The sequence below is a fragment of the Procambarus clarkii genome, chromosome 62 (assembly GCF_040958095.1).
Source record: "Procambarus clarkii isolate CNS0578487 chromosome 62, FALCON_Pclarkii_2.0, whole genome shotgun sequence".
Taxonomy (NCBI): domain Eukaryota; kingdom Metazoa; phylum Arthropoda; class Malacostraca; order Decapoda; family Cambaridae; genus Procambarus; species Procambarus clarkii.
This window is the reverse complement of record NC_091211.1, coordinates 27,167,356-27,189,569: the sequence shown is the minus strand read 5'-3', so window position 1 is coordinate 27,189,569 and position 22,214 is coordinate 27,167,356. Positions and strand designations below refer to the sequence as shown.

Here is a 22,214-nt window from a genome sequence, read left to right as displayed (position 1 = left end):
ATTCTGCACATCCTGCCATGCCTTCTGGTCTCATGTGGTGCTATGTCTGTGTGCAGGTTTGGGACCAGCCCCTCTAGTATTTTTCACGTGTAAATTATCATGCATCTCTCCCACCTGCGCTCAAGAGGATACAGATTTAGGTATTTTAGTTGGTCCCAATAGTTTAGACGTTTTACCAAGTGGATTCTAGCCATAAAGGATCTCAGCATGCTCTTCAGGTCAGCAATTTCTCTAGCTTTGAAAGGGGCTATAGATGAATTATTTTCTGGATTCAGTGATGCTGCTTCTGATAAAAGTAGCGTAGATGAACAGTGTGTTAGCGGCTTCCATGGTGATGTTACTATGCCAGTGGTGCTGGTGCCAGTACAAGAAGCATGGGTGAATTCGTGAGGGAGGGCTGTGATAATTTTGTACTACACAAACCACAACTTGATACTGATGTTTGTGTTGCACCCACTCAGACTCACCAATACTTCAGACTCTTGAAGTATTTCATCTCCCAAATGATGCCTTGTATCTGGTCTCCTGCTCCCTACACCTATCTTCATTACATTGCATTTGCTTGGGTTAAACTCTAACAACCATTTGTTCAACCATTCCTGCAGCTTGTCCAGGTCTTCTTGAAGCCTCAAACAGTCCTCCTCTGTCTTAAGCCTTCTTAAAATTTTGGCGTCGTCAGCAAACATTGACAGTAATGAGTCTATACTCTCTGGGAGATCATTTACGTATATCAGAAACAGGATAGGTCCGAGTACAGTGTGTGTGTGTGTGTAATTACCTAAGTGTAATTACCTAAGTGTAGTTACAGGATGAGAGCTACGCTCGTGGTGTCCCGTCTTCCCAGCACTCTTTGTCATATAACGCTTTGAAACTACTGACGGTCTTGGCCTCCACCACCTTCTCACTTAACTTGTTCCAACCGTCTACCACTCTATTTGCGAAGGTGAATTTTCTTATATTTCTTCGGCATCTGTGTTTAGCTAGTTTAAATCTATGACCTCTTGTTCTTGAAGTTCCAGGTCTCAGGAAGTCTTCCCTGTTGATTTTGTCAATTCCTGTTACTATTTTGTATGTAGTGATCATATCACCTCTTTTTCTTCTGTCTTCTAGTTTTGGCATATTTAATGCTTCTAACCTCTCCTCGTAGCTCTTGCCCTTCAGTTCTGGGAGCCACTGAGTAGCATGTCTTTGCACCTTTTCCAGTTTGTTGATGTGCTTCTTAAGATATGGGCACCACACAACAGCTGCATATTCTAGCTTTGGCCTAACAAAAGTCATGAACAATTTCTTTAGTATATCGCTGTGTGTGTGTGTGTGTGTGTGTGTGTGTGTGTGTGTGTGTGTGTGTGTGTGTGTGTATATGTATATATTCAACCCGTTCTCGCAAATTCGTAAAGTCAATATTGACTTATTAACTACGTGCATAGGTGATATACTAAACATAATAGATACCCTTAAAAAGATTCATAGAAAACACAGACCTTACCTAACCTTGTTAGTATCTTAAGATAAGCATCTTATTGCTTCGTAATTACAATTATTACTTAACCTATACCTATTATAGGTTAGGTAATAATTGTAATTACGAAGCAATAAGATGCTTACCTTAACATACTAAGTAGGTTAGGTAAGGTCGGTGTTTTCTATGAATCTTTTTAAGGGCATCTATTATGTTAAGTATGTCACCTATGCACATATTTAATAAGTCAATATTGACTTATTAAATTTGCGAGAACGGGTTGATATATTAGTATATTTTGGTAGCATTCGTTCTTGTAAACATATGTTGTTAAATATGACCGAAAAGGTAAGATTAATAATTCTAACACGAATTTTCTCTCTTTCTTGTGTTTCTTTTCACTGTCGATGGTAATTGAAAAATCAATTCTCCAAAATTAATTTTTACTTCTAGTCTGACGCGACGCCTGAACGCGTTTCGTAATATCTTATTACATTTTCAAAGACTTTAGTTTACACACACAACTGTAACCTGTAAACACGCAAAATCCGTCCATACTTATACTCGCATTTAGGTGAGGTGATATGGTACAACAGTTTTGGGTGAGGTGAACAAACTTGTGACAAATAAAAGTTGAAGTTAGTGTTTGACTAAAGTTGACTCTTTAGTAGGAGTCAACTAACACAACACATGTACCCTCTATTTGACTATTTTACAGGAACTTCTTTTCCACAGCTCATAAAATGAAGGAAAGGGTCCTGAAAGATATTGTTGATAGGAACGTTATCCCTACAGACAAAAATTAGAAAATACAATTGACGATTTACTATAAAATAAAAAAAACGGCCAACCTACTCCTGGAAAAACTCTCCAGATACCAAGCAGAACGCCTTAAAGGAGACCAACATCGTCTATGCCTTTAAATGCCCACTTGGGGACTGTATGCCCCAAAGAACTCAGTATATAGGCAAGACAGCAACGTCTCTTTCCAGGCGATTAACAATGCATAAGCAACAGGGCTCCATCAAGGAACATATAATCTCCTCTCACAACCAGACCATCACCAGAGAAATCTTAACAAACAACACAGAAATCATTGATAGGTACAGTGATAACAGGCGGCTCGACATCAGTGAGGCATTACACATAAAAAAAAGTCAACGCCAGTAATCAACAGCCAATTAATGCACAACTGTATTCTACCCACTTCAAGACTGAAGCAATATGGAAGCAGCAAGAGGAAGTATGGGCCAATAGGCCTTCTGCAGTTCTCTTATCCAATTTATACCCATTGTTCCGTGTTCTGTCTTGTGTTTGTCATAAGTTTGTTCACCTCACCCAATGTGCAAGTGTAAGGACCCGTAGCCTCAGAGAAGAAAATAAAGAGTACTCAGAGAAGACCTTGTGGATCCTCGCTGAACACTTTGATATTTTCTTCTTCTACCACCATTCTTTTGGTATGTGTGTATATATATCTAACTTTATTTGAAAATTTCATTGCACAAAAAGGGTTACAACATTGGTTACATGCAGGGTCCAAGGCTGCTTGTCACAAGTTGTATAGCTCCTCCAGCTCCTCAGATGGCGGGCAGGAACCATGGATGCAGTGAGCATTTCCTCTCTGGATCTCCACACTAAGGCACTGAAAGAGAAAACTGGCAGCTCTAGGGTCTCTAGTTGTTTCAATTAGCTTGGACCCCAACTCCTTCAAAAAACTAGCAGCACTTCTACCCCAGGCACCAAGTGTCTCTGAGGCAATGGGGACAAAATTGTAGTGGTGCTCAAGGTCTCTGTATTTGCGTGACTTGGCTGCTTCCCGGTGATTGGCAGTACCTCCTGCTTGTGTAGCACTGAAGTCAACATAGGTATTGGCTAAAGTTGAAACGCAAGTGTAGTCCCACACCAACTGTCTACCATTCTTCCAGGGGATCACCGTGATTCCGTCTGGGCGACCAACAGGCTCATCAGAGTTGCAGGACATTAGGTAATGGGGCTCTCTCTCTGCTGAACAACCGGCTGAGGTAAGGCATCTCTTAATATGTCATTAACCTCGCTGAATCTTGCATGCCATCCTTCTGTCCTTTGGCAGAGAAGGACATGCCGTCCGTTCCTGTCTGCCACTGCCTCTCCGCAAATACACCTGTATTCGGTGTGAATTGGGGCAGCGAGGCGGAGAGCCACGGCAATTCGGAGGGCCTGCAGTGTGAGACGGGTGCCAGTTGCTGACATTGGGGGTTGCTAATAGGAAGTCACCTGCATGGGGAACTGCTACAGCTCTAAGTCGGGCAGTGTCATGTGGTGTTGTCGCAGCTTCTAGCAAAGTCACAGCTTCCTGGTCGGCAATGGGGCAATCCCAGCTGGATTGCTTATGGGCTTCAGGTGGTGGTGGTTGGGGGTGCTGGTCCTGCGAGAGAGACCCATTTGGTGCTCGGGTAGGATTTCCTTCACCAAGTTGTCAGACACCACTGAAGAGGACAGGAACACTGGTACAGCAATTTGTGTTGCTGTGCGCACTCCAAGGCCCCCAAATCTGACAGGAAGGGAGGTCTGTTTCCACTGTGAGTTGCTGAGAGAAAGGTTGAGGGCTTTTTCAAGCATTGATTTCAGCAAGCTGTCGTGTATGTGTGTGTGTATATATATATATATATATAAAAAAAATTATTGGGGATATTCCTGCATGGGCCCTAAGCCTCTGGCTGGCCCATTAAGTGTTACTTGTTTCCATTTTAATTAGGCAGAGTATGAGTATTTATAACTCATATGTTTGCTTTAGTAAGATTATACCCCATGTGGTTAATAACTTCTAATGCTCTGTTGAATCTTATTTGAATTGTATGACTGTGTAAATAGTGTAAAAGTGTACAAAGTGTAAATAAATTGAATATTGAACAAGTAATTTTGCGACAAAAAAATTTTGTGGACACATTAGTGACACATGAATCATAGTTCCTTGGAACATTATGAACATTTTACTGTGTACATATTGCAAAGAACACAAATGTGCATCAGATGCAATAAAGAACTAATTATAAAGCAATGAAAAATTTATGAAAATATATTTGTGACAACTCGTGAGTCTTGAATAGCCCGCATGACCAGCTCCAGGAGCTTCGCGCATGGGCGAACACGTATCGGTGATGCCACATCGCATATTCTCCACATTGCCACAACCAAAGTAAGTTGTTTTCTGGGGGGAGCCCCGTCGGCTCCCCGGAGCTTTACCGGCTGATATGCTAATGTCAGACTTTGGCATCAGTCATGTGTATGGAGTTCTAGGGCCTACCGGGGACCACGAGCCAGAACCTGGCCCCCTCAGAGAGGCAAGGGGAGCAATGGCCTATAGAAACCCCCGTGTGGTTGGAAGCATTCTATGTCTGCCATCGACCGGGTCAAGCATCCAGAAAGGTAAGCATTCCAAAACAAACCCCTATTCTGGTGAAAATTGCTACCTAAGCCGAAATAGTGAATAGAACTCAACAGGAAACAAGGAAACTAGTATGACGTCATACGTCACCGCGCCGCTGTCTGCGCAGCTCCCCCCTCCCCGGGAGGGGGAAGGGGGAGCCCCAGACCTCCCACGCCGGCTATCCACCCATCAGTTCTTCGGCTGATGCTATAGGCAATGGTTATGTGCTCCGGCTCCAGTGGTTGTTCAGCACTGTACCTAGAGTGTGGTGTCTGTTTTCTAGGTGGTGCGTGAGCCGGGAGTGATTCTTCAGTACTCGGGCTGCATGCGCCTAGGGTTCCCTTCCCTAGGTGCCCTGTAAGTACTGCCCTTGGGGCTTGGGGCCACCTTCCACAAGTTCCTTGGGTCCTGCCCCTGCTTGGCCGTTTACTGCTTGGTTTTCGGCCGCTCTTTGTGTGCTCGGGTGTTCTGTCTCCCTTGTTCGCCTTAGAGTAAGGGGCAGTGTTTGCACTGGTGGGGCGCGGGGTACTGTGCAGCTTGTCTTTACCAATCATGGCGGCCGGCTCTGTTCCGCTTGGGTACGCTGTCCTCTTGCGGGGTTTTCTTTTTCTTTTGTTTTATACCTGGTGGGGGGGTCTGCCTTCGTTCTTGCCCCTTGTGTTCTGAGTATTTCTGGTGGTACCCCCTGCTAGGTCCCCGTGAATGTACACGTCCCGGGGGTTCAGCTCTTAGAAAGTTGTTTGGTAGCTTGGGTGCCGGTTAGCAGTACCCTGCCTGGGATTACCTGAGCGCGAGTCCTCTTAAAGTAAACGCTCGGGACCCTGGGAAACCCCTGGGGGCGCGCGGGTCCGATGGATGTGACCCCAGAGCCCCCCCCTCGCTTCCAGCGAGTTTGAGGGTTGCTCTCACCTTTTGTCTCTGGGTGACTCTCTGTTTTGCCTCCGTCTGCTGCCTGTGGGGTCGGTGACACCTTCGACCCGGTGTCCTGCGAGTTTGGTTGCTCGTTGTGGCTCTGTTACCCAGTTGTGCTAACAAAGCGGGTGCGGGCAGCAGGGGCGTTGCACTTGAGCCTTGGTGGTGGCAACGTTCTCGTGGTTTCCTCCCCGGGAGCCCCGGGGCTGCCCCGTTGTAGTTCATTTTGGGACTTGGGGGTGTTGGTTGCTTCGGTTCCATCCACGCCCCCTTGTCTTTCCCCTGGTTCACCCTTCCTGCCTGCATCCGGTTCCTTACCGTCTGTAGGTTCAGGGCGGGGTGTTTGGTGGTGTTGAGACTCGGGCAGTCTCAGGGAATTCCCCTTCCGGGGTAGTGACGGGGGGGGCCTGTTCCTCCAGCCGTGTTGTATGAGTCTGCCAGTGGGCTCCCTTCCTTAGTGTTTTCACGGCTGCCCCGGTTTTCTGGTACGGCCGGGGCTTTGGGGGAACGGCTCGGCCCCGAGGCCTGTCGTGTAGGTTCCCGGGGCTGGGGAGGGGCTGACTTGGGGGGCCTTGGCCCCGTTAGACCCCGTGGGGGTTTTTATCCCCCTCTAGGCGGGGCTTGTGGTTACGCGGAGTGGGGTCTTTCCTCCCCACTCGCCGTACGTGCTGTTGGACGTCGGCCCCTCCCCGGGCTCGGTTCCTTGGCCTTTGAGTCGGTTGGTTCCGTCCTGTGGGTGGATGTTTCCTCCCCCGCTTTTTGGGACGGTGTTTTTGTCATGTTTCCCCGTTCGATGGGGTTCTGCGTGACTTCTGATCTCGGGTGCGCCTGCGCCTTCGTGTGCCTTCGGGACTAGTGTTGGCTTCTGTGTTCTCGAGGGTACGGGAAGGTTTTTCGCTACTTCCCGCATTATTGAAACGTCTGTCGGCTCCTAGTACTTGTCGCCCTGTTGGACTACTTGTCGCCCTGTTGGGCTACTTGTCGTCCGGTTGGGCTACTTGTCGCTCTGTTGGGCTACTTGTCGCCCGGTTGGGCTACTTGTCGCCCGGTTGGGCTACTTGTCGCCCGGTTGGGCTACTTGTCGCCCGGTTGGGCTACTTGTCGCCCGGTTGGGCTACTTGTCGCCCGGTTGGGCTACTTGTCGCCCGTTTAGGTTCCTTTTTTGGGCTCTTTGCTTCTTTGGCCGGTTTTATTGTTCCTGCTTCCTCTTTTGGCTCCTTTTCTCGTGCAATAGTCCTGGCTGGCGCCTTCCCGCAGGGAGGGTGTACGGTTCGGCCAGCGTGTTATGCGCATGCGCCGTGGAGTTTGTTTTGGTCTGGGCGGTGGTTCAGTGCTGGGGTTTTGCGCCCTTTTTTGCTACAGTGCTTCGCCTCTTGTTCTTCTCCCTGGCTGCGGTATGTGCCCCTTCGCGCCGGGGGTGTCCTGGTTCCCAGTTGTGGGGAGGACACCGCGGTTTTCCCTGTGTCATGGGTGTGGACCGCCTCCTTCGCCTCTCCCTGTTCTCCTGCGGGTCTGGCAGGGTCCGGCTCTGGCGTCTTCACCTGGCGGTGCTCCCAAGTTCTTCTGGGCACGGTTGAGTCGTGTCAAGTTCGAGCCACCATTCGCCAGGTGAGTTTCTGCGGTCTGGCGTCTTTTGGCCGGGCGCTGGATGCGGCGGTGTTTATATCCCTGTCTTTATTTAGGTATATTTTTGTACGACTGAGACCGTTCGCACACCAGTGACTGTCCCTTTATCACCCCTTCCTGTCCCCCTCATGTGCATGTCCAACCCATGCTGGAGTCATTCAGGGGACCCTCCTTTTTTTAATGTTGAGGTGTGGGGGTTGTAGGGTTGGTTCTGTACTCACCTGGTGAGGCTCCTGGCTGTGCTTGCAGGATTTGAGCTCTGGCTCTTGGGTCCCGCCTATCTGGTAGAACTTGCGGGATAGTACCAGTGGAGTGCAGTGGTGCTCTTGGCACTTTTGGGGAACACTGTATTACCATCAGTGGTCTGTGCTTGTTACACGACCTACTTGCGAGCATAAGCCTTCTTGCTGGTTCGTCTGTGGACTTCCAGGGCGCACTGGCCTGTTTTCGTATGGCAGTTCCGGCCCGTCCTGGTTGTGGGGGTATGTGGGCCAGTGAACTGCTCCTAGCAGCTGCCTGGTGGGCCATCCTCTGGCCGGTCTGGCCTGACCTTGGGCCGGGCTTGAGGTGTAAAAGAGCTCCCAGTACCTCATCCAGCAGGTATCGAGCGGGGTTTCTCCGCCGTCGGTCGCCTGGTGCAGGTTTCTGGGCCTGCAGGGTTTTGTCGTGTCTCCGTTGGCCCTGTCTGGGGTCTGCCTGCTCCGTTCTCTGCCTTTGCAGAGGGGAGTTGCTATTTACGTGTTGCATGTTGCAGTGGTGCCTGTTGCTGCTGCTGCACGTGTGCACTGGTACCGTGTTTCACGGTGGCGTGTCCTTGTTCCTGTGTCCGGTTGTGGAGTGGCACTTTGCTGCCGTTTTGTGCCTGGGGATTGCGTGGGGTTTTTGTCCCTGCCTGATTGTCCACCCCTGGTTGTTCTCCTGTTTTTTTTTTTTTTTTGTGCTTCTGCTCTTTCTTCCTGCCTCCTCTGCAGCAGGGATGTTCTGCGTGTGTTCTTAGGCGTTGGTCAGCCTGTGTCCTGTGATGTGCTTCTTTGTCTCGGTCTGTTGCAGTTGTTCGTGCCCCTTGGTTCGGGTCCTGTTCTGGCGGCGACCCTTCCGCCTTCTTTGGTTTTCCTAGCTTGCCCTGCCGGTTGTTTTTTTTTGTTTTTTTTTTTTTTTGGGGGGGTTCTTGCGATGTCTCGCGTCGGACCCGTCGTTTCTGAACTCCTGGCGGGCTTGCATGCTTCGGGGAGTTTTTCTGTTCGGCAGACGTTCCATCTCCTTGTGCCGCCTGGGTTTCGGTGGTCGCGCCCGAGATCTTCTCGCGGCTCCGCCTTTTTCCTGGGCTCGGGGGGGCCTTGTCGGGGCTGCTTATGTTCTGCCTCGTGGTCTCGCCTCCGGTTGGTGGTCGGGTGGCTTCGTGGTAGGTGTCCCACCTGCGTGCTTCTCTTGGCGGCAGTATGGGGTATTTTGGCAGTCCTTCCTTTTCCTGTCCCTTCTTAGGTGGTTCCTCTTGTTAGCTTGGTTTACTCTCGGCTTGGTTTTCTAGTGGGGGTTGGGGGCCGTCGTCTTGCCACATACTGTCGCCTCTTTCGTGCGGCGCAGGCGAAGCCGCTTCAGCTTGCTTTCGGTCTTGGTGTTGCTTCTGCACCGTTAGTCAGCTGTCTTGTGCGTCATTTCACCTCCGGCCTGTTCGTGCGCCGCTTGCACCATCCTGGTCTCTGGTCAGCGTGCTCTGTCTTCTCCTCGGTTGGTAGTGTCCCTTCGGTTCCGGTGTGTTTTTTCGTCGGCTCTTTCCTTTGGGCCTTTGCCTCTGGGGGTCGGTTCGCTGAGTTTTCTTGCTCCTTCGGTTTTAGCGTTTTGGTTGTTTGATGGCAGCAGTCTCCATCTTTTCTGGCGCGGGGTGGGGCTGCTGCATTCTGGAGGGGTCCAGGGTTTGTTGGTGCTTCGTTGGTCGGGCCGGGGGTGTGTCGTTTTTGTGTTCAGTGGCGGCCCTCCCCTGTTGTTTGCGTGCCACGGCGTTTGGGTCCGGAGCGCGTTTTGTGTTGATCCGGTTCTGTTCTTCCCGGTTCGCAGGTGATGGTGTCCCGGGTGGTCAGCTGTGTTCTTGTGGCTAAGCTGCCTGTGTTCTTCCCTCATGCCTGTGGCGTTCGTGGCTTCGCTGCTCTCGCTGCCGTCTGGGCGACGTGGCCTTGCAGTCTTTCGGGCATGGATTTTTGGTGTTCGTGCAGGGGCCTTGCTGCTCGTGGTTCTCGTGTTGTTCCCGGGATTTTCGGGGCTGTGGCGCCTTGGGTTGGCGTTTGCTGCCGGTTGTCTCGCCTCCTTTGGGGGGTGCGTGGTGTCCGCCTCCCGGTTTTGTCCCTTTGACCTTCCTCTGTGGGTAGTTAGCTCCGGGGAGCCGACGGGGCTCCCCCCAGAAAACCAGCGTTGAATGTAATGAAACGCCATTTTCTGGGTGAGACCCGGAGGCTCCCCGGCAACCCTCCCTCCCTCCGGTCGGCGTTTTTCGCGTGTTTTGACATCCAGCCTCAGAACTGATGGGTGGATAGCCGGCGTGGGAGGTCTGGGGCTCCCCCTTCCCCCTCCCGGGGAGGGGGGAGCTGCGCAGACAGCGGCGCGGTGACGTATGACGTCATACTAGTTTCCTTGTTTCCTGTTGAAGAGTTCTATTCACTAGTTCGGCTTAGGTAGCAATTTTCACCAGAATAGGGGTTTGTTTTGGAATGCTTACCTTTCTGGATGCTTGACCCGGTCGATGGCAGACATAGAATGCTTCCAACCACACGGGGGTTTCTATAGGCCATTGCTCGCCTTGCCTCTCTGAGGGGGCCAGGTTCTGGCTCGTGGTCCCCGGTAGGCCCTAGAACTCCATACACATGACTGATGCCAAAGTCTGACATTAGCATATCAGCCGGTAAAGCTCCGGGGAGCCTCCGGGTCTCACCCAGAAAATGGCGTTTCATTACATTCAACGCTGGTTTTTTATATTTTTGTTTTTACATGTACATGTTCAGGGAAGAGATTTTAACAATTTACAAATAAAATAAAAAAAATTGAGAACGCTTTATTTTCCACGCACTACTAGAATGTCACAGTAAAAGCCGTGCAGCATGAAGGTTAACCCTTGTATGGCGCCGGGCTATTTAGCATTTGTCACCCACAGGCGCATACAAAAAAAAAAAAAATTCTTCTAAACCTGTTAATTTGTGTTCACTGATCATGGGAAAAATAATAAAAAGTCATAAGTGGCATATATTGCCTGCTATAGGGTGGGGAATTTTGGCAAAAAACAGGCGCTGACTCAGTGTGCGTCCCAAACGGTCTGTTGCTCACCAGCTGTGACCACAGAGAGATAATTACCTAATTATTTCAATGTCTCTGATTGATTTTTCGTAGTTTTTTGCTGTAATATTATTCAATAGTGTGTAGTGTGATATATTTATATAATAAAATACGTGAATCATCGCTGTACTCAAAAATATGGTGTGCATATTGTTGATTCAATTATGTTCATCAGTGAACAAATACTTTGTCGGTTATTACACTATATACACAGGTTATATGTAAGTATCTGCATGTTTTGTTCACCATAATGAACCACTAAGTTGCTATTATGAGTCAAAAAGTAACGAGGAGTGACCGCCACACAAATGATGATGAAGACACATGGAGATCTAAACTTTTGGAAGTGAGTACAAGGAACTTTCTGAGCCAACATGTCAAGGGGCCCACAAGAATGAGAGGAAATGACAAACCAGCTAGACTCGACCTGATTTTCACCTTAAATGGCTCAGAAATAAGGGAAGTCAAATATAAAGCCCCCATAGGAATGAGTGACCACAGTGTATTGATATTTGAGTATCTGGTAGAAGTAGGGATAACCTATCCAAGGATGGGATTAGAAGGAAAAAGACTAAATTACCGAAGAGGAAAATATGACGAGATGAGGAACTTCCTAATGGGAATACCATGGGAAACAGAACTCAGAGATTAGACTGTACAGGATATGATGGATTATGTCACTCAGAAGTGTCAGGAGGCTGCAGACAGGTTTATCCCAGTCCAAAAAGGGAAAAATGAAAAGCAACAGAAGAATCCGTGGTTCAACCAGGAATGTGCAGCAGCAAAGCAATTATGTAAAAGAACATGGCGAAAATACAGGAACAACAGAACACCAGAGAGCAGGGAGAAATAACAGAGGGCCAGAAATGAGTACATCAGAGTGAGGAGAGAAGCAGAGAGGCAGTATGAAAATGACATCGCGAGTAAAGCTAAGACCCAACCAAAACTGCTCCACAGCCACATCAGGAGGAAAACAGCAGTGAAGGAACAAATGATGAAACTAAGAAAAGGGAAGAACAGATACACAGAGAACGACAAAGAGGTGTGTGAAGAACTCGGTAAGAGATTCCAGGAGGTCTTCACAATAGAACAAGGAGAGGTCCCTACACTAAATGAGGAGGCAAACCGAACAACCTTGGAGGAAATTTACCTCACCAGTGATGAGGTCAAAAGGAATCTGTTGGCGTTGAATGTGTCAAAGGCTGTTGGGCCTGACAGAATCTCACCATGGATTCTAAAAGAAGGTGCAGAAGCACTAAGTGTGCCACTCTCTATGGTGTATAACAGGTCACTGGAAACGGGAGACCTTCCGGAAAGCTGGAAGACAGCTAATGTAGTCCCAATTTACAAAAAGGGTGACAGGCAAGAGGCACTGAACTACAGGCCAGTTTCCCTAACTTGTATACCATGCAAGGCGATGGAGAAGATTGCAAGGAAAAGGCTCGTAGAGCATCTGGAGGGAAACAGCTTTGTAACACACCACCACCATGGGTTCAGAGATGGTAAATTGTGCCTCACAGGCCTAATAGAATTCTATGACCAAGCAACACAAATTAGGCAGGAAAGAGAAGGGTGGGTAGACTGCATTTTCTTGGACTGTCAGAAAGCCTTTGACACAGTACCTCACAAAAGGCTGTTACAAAAGTTGGAGCAACAGGCAGGAGTAAAAGGTAAGGTGCTCCAGTGGATAAGAAAGTATCTAAGCAATAGGAAACAGCGAGTAACGGTGAGGGGGGGAGGCATCAGAGTGGCGAGATGTCACCAGCGGAGTCCCACAGGGCTCTGTACTCGAACCCATCCTGTTTCTAGTACAGTGGAACCTCGATTAACGAGTGGCTCTATTAACAAGTTTTTCCAGTAACGAGCAAGCCACTCGCAGCAAATTTGTCTCTATTGACAAGCTCGCCGCTATTAACAAGCGAAACCACATGGTGCTTCCTAGTGTCTCGCGGGTTCTCGGACGCCTCCGACGCCAGTGTTGTTGTTGAATCTCACACGACAAGCATCCCTCTGGATTTATTTGTGCTTTTCTTTGGGTTTTTAGTGGTTTTGCGACTACAATTTGTAACACACGATGTCTCCAAAGAAGCTGCTTGCTAAAGATAGTGTTGTCAAGAGGAAGAAAGATACAATTACTGTGGATTTGAAGAAGGAATTTATAGCAAAGCATGAGTGTGGTGTCTGTGTGACTGATCTCACAAGGGAGTATGGCAGGTCCTCATCAACAATTTACACCATTAGTAAGGGAATGAGGAGGTAAGGGAGGATGCTGCCTCTTCCAGTGACATCACCCTGATCAAGCAGTGACAACCCAGTGTGTGAACATGTAAAATGACAATTTGCTGTCTTGTTTTAGGGACATCCTAAAACAAAGACAAAAGCAATTGTCAATAGAAAAGTTCTCTCCAAAAGTAGAGAAAAGAAGAGCCAGTAATAGTGAACCACAACCCGGTCCCAGTGGGGTGAAAATCCCAAGAAGAGAGAGCCTGCCTGACTCAGAGGTGGATTCTCCTTCCACACCATAACCCCTCTCCTCCTTCCCACCTCCCCATCGTCTCCCTCAAGCCAGCAACGACTCTTCATAAGGTAAAGTAAACATTAAAACAGTACAACAAAACATTTATAATTACATGTGCAGTATTATATTTACATTAAAAAATGTCATACAAGTATGGATGTTTTTGGGAGTGGAACGGATTAAATTTATTTCCTTTATTTTAAATGGGGAAATTTGTTTCTTAAGACGAGTTTTCCAGGTAACAAGCTCGGTGCCAGAACGGATTAAACTCGTTAATAGAGGTTCCACTGTATATGTAAACGACCTTCCAGAGGGTATAGACTCATTCCTCTCAATGTTTGCTGACGATGCAAAAATTATGAGAAGAATCAAAACAGATGAAGATTGAGAGAGACTACAGGATGACCTGGACAAACTGGAGGAATGGTCTAGAAAATGGCTGCTAAAGTTCAACTCAGAAAAGTGTAAAGTAATGAAATTAGGCGAAGGGAGCAGAAGGCTGAACACAAGGTACCATCTGGAAGGTGAAATCCTAAAAGAGTCAAATAGAGAGAAAGATCTGGGGGTCGATATCACACCGAACCTGTCCCCAGAGGCCCACATCAAAAGGATATCATCAGCGGCATATGCTAGACTGGACAATATAAGAACTGCCTTTAGAAACTTGTGTAAGGAATCGTTCAGGACCCTGTATACCACTTATGTAAGACCAATTCTGGAGTATGCAGTTCCAACCTGGAGTCCATACCTAGTTAAACACAAGCCGAAGTTAGAGAAGATTCAGAGGTGTGCCACCAGACTGGTCCCAGAACTGAGAGGAATGAGTTACGAGGAAAGGCTAAGGGAGCTGAACCTCACAACCCTGGAAAACAGAAGAGTAAGGGGAGACATGATAACCACCTACAAAATTCTCGGGGGAATTGACAGGGTGGACAAAGACAAACTCTTTAGCGCGTGTGGAACACGAACAAGGGGACACAGGTGGAAACTTTGTACCCAGATGAGCCACAGAGACGTTAGAAAGAATTTTTTCGGTGTCAGGGCAGTTAACAAATGGAATGCATTAAGTAGTGTTGTGGTGGAGGCTGACTCCATACACAGTTTCAAATGTAGATATGATAGAGCCCAATTGGCTCAGGAATCTGTACACCAGTTGACTGACAGTTGAGAGGCAGGACCAAAGAGCCAGAGCTCAAACAGAACTAGGTGAGTACAACTAGGTGAGTACACACCAGCCAGCCACTCGCTGCCACTCACTCCCTCAACACCTCACTCGCCCACATTCTCCTCCCACCATACTGTTTTTTCTTTTATTCACTATATACAGACGTTATATATAAGTATCTACGCAGAATAACCACATGTGAAAAATAGAAAATGCGTTAAGCATTTTCTATTTTTCACATGTGGTTATTCTGCATACTTGGATCAGTGTTTTTGTGACCATTATTGCATAAGTATCTACATTCGTGTTCACCATAACGAACCACTAAGTTGGTATGCTGAGTGGCAGTGGCAGCCAGTGGCACCCCGCCACTAGCAGCCACTCCCTCCCTCCCTCACCTCACCTGACTTGCCACCATTTTCCTCCCACCATACTGTTTTTGCTTTTATATACAGACGTTATATATAAGCATTTACATGTTTTGTTCACCATAACTGTACATCTAAGCTTGTATGGTGAGTAAAGGCACAAAGACGTAGCTACTCACACAGTCAGCTGGTGGCGGCCGCCTTCAAGGCCAGACGCACTAATATTTCTCCTCCAACAATACTGTTTGTGGTGTTATTACGCTATATACACACATTATATGTAAGTATCTACCTGTTTTATTCACCATACTTGTACAAGTAAGCTGGTATGGTGCCCAAAGACCATAGTGGTCACCAGTAAACAACATAAGTTGTGCAGATGACGCACCTCCCTCACCAAAATGGTGGCTCCCAATCACCACAATCCTACTATTATCAGAACCCTGGTCTGTTTTATCACAGTCAGGGGTCTTCTGTAATAATATCATCGCTAAATAATAGCAAGAACATGTATATTATGGCATTTTTAGGCGATGCTGTGGTCACAAGCTGAACAGCAGTGCTGTGATCACAAGCTGAACAGCAGTGCTGTGGGCTCATGCTGCGTGCATCAGGCTTGATAGCTCACTCAATACTGAGGCCCCTCACCCGGGAATTTGGCCCATGATTTTTTTTTAAATAGCATCTATTCACAAGAGCCCTGATGAAGGTGTGGTGAACCCCGTGTATCCGCGGGCCATTTAAATCTTGTGTAGTACTCCAATACATCATATGATGTGGAGCGCAAGTTACTGCAAGTCACTGAACACATCATATGATGTGTTGTGCAGTTAAAGGGTTAAACATTAAATCTTGGTTAGCACTATTTGATGGTTATGAAGACAATCATTGGTTGCAGCATATGATGAAAATTGTGTGAAATATCCAGGTAGTGATTGAGAATGAAGGCTTTGTGGCTACAAAAAACTTTCACCCCTCCTCTTTCCAGACATAGTACCACCCACCTCTGTTTACATCTTGGCCACCTACCAGGGAACTACAGTATAAGCCTATCTCCTCTCTTGTCTTGCAGCAAACGAGACTGACATGATATTTATCTGGCATATGGTGGATGGGTTCCTTTGGACTTAGAGCATTGAATAGTATAGGTTATTGACAGGTATTGTATGAATGAATATAGAGTAGAGTACAGTATACTGTACTCATCCCAGCTTCTGTCTTGTCCTCATGTCCCTTCCAAGTGCTGTATTGTGTACCCATACTGGCTTAGCACTTCATCCTTGTAATTGTCTTGCTTTATCTCTTTGGTCGGTAGGTATGGAATAACGCCAAACCCGTTCCAGCTAGACGCCAGAAGCGCTTGTTTGATGACACTCGGGAGGCTGAGCAGGTTCTCCACTGGCTAGCATCTATGGGTCCTGGTACTGTGTGTAGTCACCTTCAACCCATTATTTTACATGCTTCCCTCTGTCGACTTGCTGAAGAAAAAACACTGTTTTCTCTCCCTGCTCCTAACAGCCTACCTCAGCCATGTCACAGCAATACTCTTGCTACCATCTTGGAGATGATTGCACAAAGAGTTGTAAGACTCTCAAGACAACCTCCTGATTCCAAAAAGTAAGATCTTTCTCATTGTTATTTACTTTGCAGTTGATTCTTGTTGGCAATTACCATCAACATTTAAGTACTGTACATTGAAACTGGATAGTCATAATTAACAGTTGTTAGAATTCTTAATATATATAATGGATTTTGAGCTGCAGCATTAGACTTTGAAGCCTGTTGACCCTATTTAGGTTTAGATCTCTGAATAATATTAAGCTTTTTAGTTGTCTAATTTGATGATGATTAAAGTAGCAAAGTGAATGAATATATAGAGATAAAATAAGTAATGTAATAAAAAAATGAAATATTTCCTCAAAGACACTTTACTCAACTATTTCACGTGTTATACTCAAGTCCATTTAACAGGACAAACAAGTATACAAAATTAATAATTCACTGATCAAAACTATTAATCCCTAGCCAAAGGGAAAGGGCTACATATGATATTATATAATAATAATTACTGTTGCGCATAATTAATATAAGCCTTAAGAATGCACTTCCTCGCTAAAAAATAACCTGGTGGACTTCAGTATTTAACAATAAACGGGCAAGATTCATGAAGCAGTTACGAAAGCACTTACGGACCAGTACTGTACCATACATCTTTTCTCAATCTTTGGCGGCTTTGTTTAGAATTATTAAACAGTTAATAAGCTCGGAAGCACCAGGAGGCTGTTTATTACAGTAACAACAGTTCATTAGGAAGTTTTCATGCTTGTAAACTGTTTAATGTATGTAACCACAGCTGTCAAAGATTGTGGAAAGATGTACACATTTGTAAGTACTTGCATAACTGATTTGTGAATCTGGCCTCAGGTACATAATGTGTTAGTAGAATATCACAGCCAACATGTCCTACAATGCCAGTCATCACTACACAACTGAAGATCAATTCTACCCGTGTCCAGCTTGCTCATTCGGAAACTGTACAAATCTGATTAGTTATAAACCACCATACACTCTAGTGGCAGTTGAGCTTCTAGTTCAACTCTTATCAGTCAATAAATAATGCTGCAATAATATTTGTCCTATGTTGCTAGTAACTCCATCAATTTAGGTACAGAAAATATTCTACAATGGAAAACCCAATATACATTAGGCATCAAGGTTTGTTTGTAATTTTTTTTAATACTGTCCACTTTCACTACACTTAACAAGCCACTCTATTCTATACATCCAAAATATACAAACATTTGTATTAATATAATAACTCAAATTACTTATTATTCATTGTACAGTAATTATGATATGTGATGCATACATACTTTAAATTAACTGCATTAATCAGCTTCTCTCCAGTTTGTATGCTACTTTACAAACCTATGTTAAATACAGGTAACACGGGCCATATCAACAGCAGAAACCCATTCTGTTAATACCTCTGAATATCCAAGGCCATTTTGGAGGGCTGCATGAAAGAGTTGTAGTTCCCATTCTTATGTACTGATGTAAGGCACTTGTGTGGAATGAACATCAAATCAAGTATTAAGCCATGAAGCGACAATGAGATGCATTTATGGTGTTAGGAGAATGACAGAAAGGAATGAAAATATCAAGGGAAGATGTAGAGTGAAGTTTTTAATAAATCATAAGAGTGATAAAAGTTGAGCTGATTTAGTCATATTAAATGAATGGTTGATACGAGTGGTGAATAGTCTATTTAAGTGAATTTTAAGATAGGTGGTGGTGTGTGTGAAAGGAAATGGGAATTAAATGTGAACAACCCATGGAAAAGGGTACCTTGCGATGATTTCAGTGCTCAACGTCCCTGCAGCCCAGTCCCCGAACAGGCCTCCTGGGGTAGGAAATAGTGAATGTTTGACATTTTCTTAAATGGCAACTCAATGGAAGTACTGCACACCTGTGTGTATAAAGAATTGGGATGCTGCTGCAAGTATTTTACCGAAGTGGTATGGTGCCAATTGTGCATGAGGCTGCAGTATGTAATATGGAAGATATGGCAAATGGATATGATGGGTTTTCTGTGTGAAGCCCCGTCAGCTCCCTGGAGGAGACTCGCTGCTGGTGCCATTGCTAGCTGGCCGCACATGGATCTGTTCCCGGAAAAACTCTAGAGTCTGAGCACCCATCAGCTCAATTCATTGTGGTTTTGTGAGGAAGAATACATCAGTACTCCAAGACCCAGACAATATCTTGTTTCGAAGGAAACAATTCCGATTTCATCTACAATTTATGGAGAAACAACGTTGTTGATTATCTGCTGTCCAGCTGACTGGTATTCTGCACAACCCAGTACGCAGGCAACCCAAACTCTCGTACCGAACTTTTTTTTTTTTTAAGGACTGACCAGGTCACTTAGAGTCCTACCCTGAAGGGCGAGGTGATATCCCGTGGGCATTGCGACAAGGGAGCACCTTAGAAGGTGTACTGAGTCTGACAGGGGAAAGGTAGACCAAAACTTGCTCATTTAGGTGTTAGATATTCCTGATTCCACCTGGGGGAATCATTCTACGACCTCTGTTGAAGGGGAATGAATTTCTCCAGGCCTAGGAGTGTCTCAGGCATTAGGTAGGGCAGTGATTCGGTCCTCATTAAGTTGAGAGTCATGGAGAAGTCAAATAGAAAGAGGCAATGGAGACAGCTTTCAAACGAGGAGGGACAGTGGACCGAGGTGCAGCAGGCACCGAAGAAAACTGCTATCGAGGCCTCACCACGTGCCTCTACCAACAAGACAGCAGACATTATGGACCTAGAGAGGACAGCACCAGTCACACACCAGCCAGTGTCAGACAATGTACCTTTCTCCACAGCCCAGCCACAGGACAACAGTCTGAGACAGGAGAGGACACCACCAGTCTCACACCAGACATCATCAGACTCTGCACATCTTCTAAAATTCAAGATAATGCAGACAGACCACTTTCCTACAGCATGTGGAGTAGTAACGGCAATGGAAAAGGAATAACCAGAGCTCAAACTTTCCATTACAGTCAACCTGAAAGGAGAAATAATGATGACATCACAAGACCAACAGACTGCAAATTACTTAGAAAAAGTAAGAGTCCTGCAAGGGAAACCTGTATGCTTGGAAAAGCTGGACCCTTTGGAAAGACGCACACGAGTCGTGCTTTTGGGATACCCAATTGATTTTCCCACTGGATCCAGTACTGAAACACAAGCAAATCCTGAATGCAGAACGATGCCGCACAAAAGTAGACAAGGCAGCGACATGTCAGGTTCTAGTGACTGTCATGGGACATGTGCCAGAAACATTCAATCTTGGAAATTAGGGAACATACCGACAGAGACCATACATTCCGAAACCCCTGCCCGGAACTTCAGGTGTCAGAAATACGGCCACCATCAATCACGCTACACCGGACAGGAGAGATGCGGAGTGTGCAGCCTGAGACATCCAACCAAAGACTGTATAGCCAAGCACAAGGCAAACCAGGCCACAACAGCCAAATGTCCAAATTGTGAAGGCAAGCATCATGCCTGGAGCACAACCTGCTCTGCACTGAAAGAAAAAGTGCAGACAGCTCAGGCCAGGATAAACACAGACCAGCACTACATACACCAACACCATCGTCTGGAACACTCGTGCACAGCCACAACAGACACCCACTCTCACAGAGCAAAATTTCCCGAATCTATTAATTCCAAATCAGAAAATACACAAAAGTGCTGCAGAAATACAGCAAATGCAAAAGAGTAAAAATCAATCACTTTCGAAATCAACACAACAAATATATAGTTTTACTGAGGTCCAGCTGAAAAACATAATGAAGATCATGGCAGAGACCATTATTAATTGCCTACAGATGACGCAGAACGCCTCACAACAACAGACTCAAGAAATCACTTGTATAATAATGGACAAGATCGTTCAGCAGACCACAGTTACACAAGAAATAGACAGTCTGAGATAAGACGGAGCACAAGACGACAAACAACGCAACATGGACATACAGACTACCAACAACAGTCGGATAGTCAAGACACCAGAACATCAACATTTACAAAAGCAATTGCAAGAAGCAGTCATCACCCAAGATCAACAGAATCTTACAACACAAGAGACAGACCAATGCAGTCTGATATGCAACAACACCAACAAAGACGTATTGAACAGCAGAGATGCACAGGTTCCAACAACACAAGAAACGGCCTTGAGCGATCAATACAGTCCGACATGCAGCAATACCAACAGCAAAACGATGGACCACAGTTATGCACAGATTCCAACAATGCCAGAGATGACCACGAGCAATCAGAGCAGTTCGATTTGCAGCGACACAACTTGTGAGGTGGAGAATATAGAGGTTGATTCCGAAGAAGAGTTCTACTAGAAGAGGCAACACCAGCCAAAACCGTCATCTGGCCATTACGAATACTGCAGTGGAACATACAAGGTCTTGGAAATAAAAACCACACTCTTCAGGAGGCTGCAATCAGCACAAAAGCAGATATAATCGTGTTGGAAGAAACTCTTTTTCCCAACCACAAAATCCTTCAGATTAGCTGGATATCAGCACTATGCTATACCGTATGAGCAGGGGGAGACAAAGAGGGTTAATGACCCTAGTCAGGAACACCATACCTAGCAAGAAAATAGACCCAGTTTCATGTGGGGATCGAGTAGAGGTATTAGCAGTAACAGTGAATATGGCTAATATTGAGCTCCTAATACACAACATTTACAAGCCCCCTAGACGTAATTTAGAAGCAGAGGCAGTGCAAGGCAAGCACTGCCTCTGCTTCTAAATCAATAATTACTGATTCAATAATTACGCAGGAAAATGTAATTATTGCTGGAGATTTTAATGCTCATCATCAAGAGTTAGGTGCGACTGGGCCAGCCAATGCAGATGGGCGCCATTTAGCTCCAGCTCTGCGAGAAGTACCTGAAATTATACTTCTCAACACTGGGGAACCCACTCACATTCTAGGAGGTTCCCTTGATCTTACATTCATCTCCACAGCACTCAAGCATCAGGCGAAGTGGGAAGTAGACCCGGTGATCACCAGTGACCACTATGCTACTGTCATAACACTAAACATAGAACGACTTCCTATACCACCTGCACAACCTAGGTAGAATTTAAAAAAGGCCAACTGGAATATATACCAAGAGGAACTTGAAAAATGGTATGCAACATACACGCCATCTGAGGATTTGAACATACATGAGACTAATCTGCAGGAAGCCATTGCAGCTGCTGCAAACAAAGCTATTCCAATCATTATACCAGGAAACACAAAATGAAAGAACTATTGGTTCTATAGTAATGAAGTTAAAGAACAGAACCACAGAGTCAACCTCTTCAGAAAACATCTAAAGAGAAACCCTACACCAGAAGGAAGAATTCTGCTAAGAGCGGTGATATCTGAAGCAAGACGAGTTTCTAAAGAAGTAAAGGATGCAAGATGGTTTGAGTGGTGTCAAATTCTAAATGAACATAGTAGTCTTGGCAAAATATGGGGTCAGATTAAAACTATATCAGGTCGACCAGCCCGACCACAAGCATGTATTCAACCATTGCAGGAGGCTGAGAGACTTGCTCTCCAATTTGCAGAAAGAACAGCTTCATATCAGCTTCCTACAATGGTCCGAAGGCAGCAAGAACAATTAAAACAAGATAGGTTGACAGTCATTCATGAGAGCATAACAATAAATGACGAATGTGACTCTCCCTTCACCAAACAAGAACTAATCAGAGCCAAAAAAGGTGGTAAGGACACTGCACCAGGTGCTGATAACATTACATACTCAATGGTCGCACATGCAGGTCCTCCTGGAGAACAAGGAATATTGGACGTCATCAATGCATCTTGGCAGCAAGGCAAACTACCAACATCTTGGAAGA

At 45.9% G+C, this 22,214-nt stretch overlaps 1 protein-coding gene across 2 annotated transcripts in view; it reads left to right on the top strand.

The window, feature by feature from the left end:
* Positions 1 to 20,011, top strand: part of LOC123766391 (RAB3 GTPase activating protein subunit 1) — a 155,734-nt gene extending 135,723 nt beyond the window's left edge. For both annotated transcript variants that reach the window (XM_069308414.1, XM_069308413.1), the window contains exon 12: positions 16,091 to 20,011. In XM_069308414.1, the coding sequence (XP_069164515.1) occupies positions 16,091 to 16,396 (306 nt within the window). In that variant the 3' untranslated portion in view covers positions 16,397 to 20,011. The remainder of the gene's footprint in view (positions 1 to 16,090) is intronic.
* Positions 20,012 to 22,214: the final 2,203 nt, after the last annotated feature.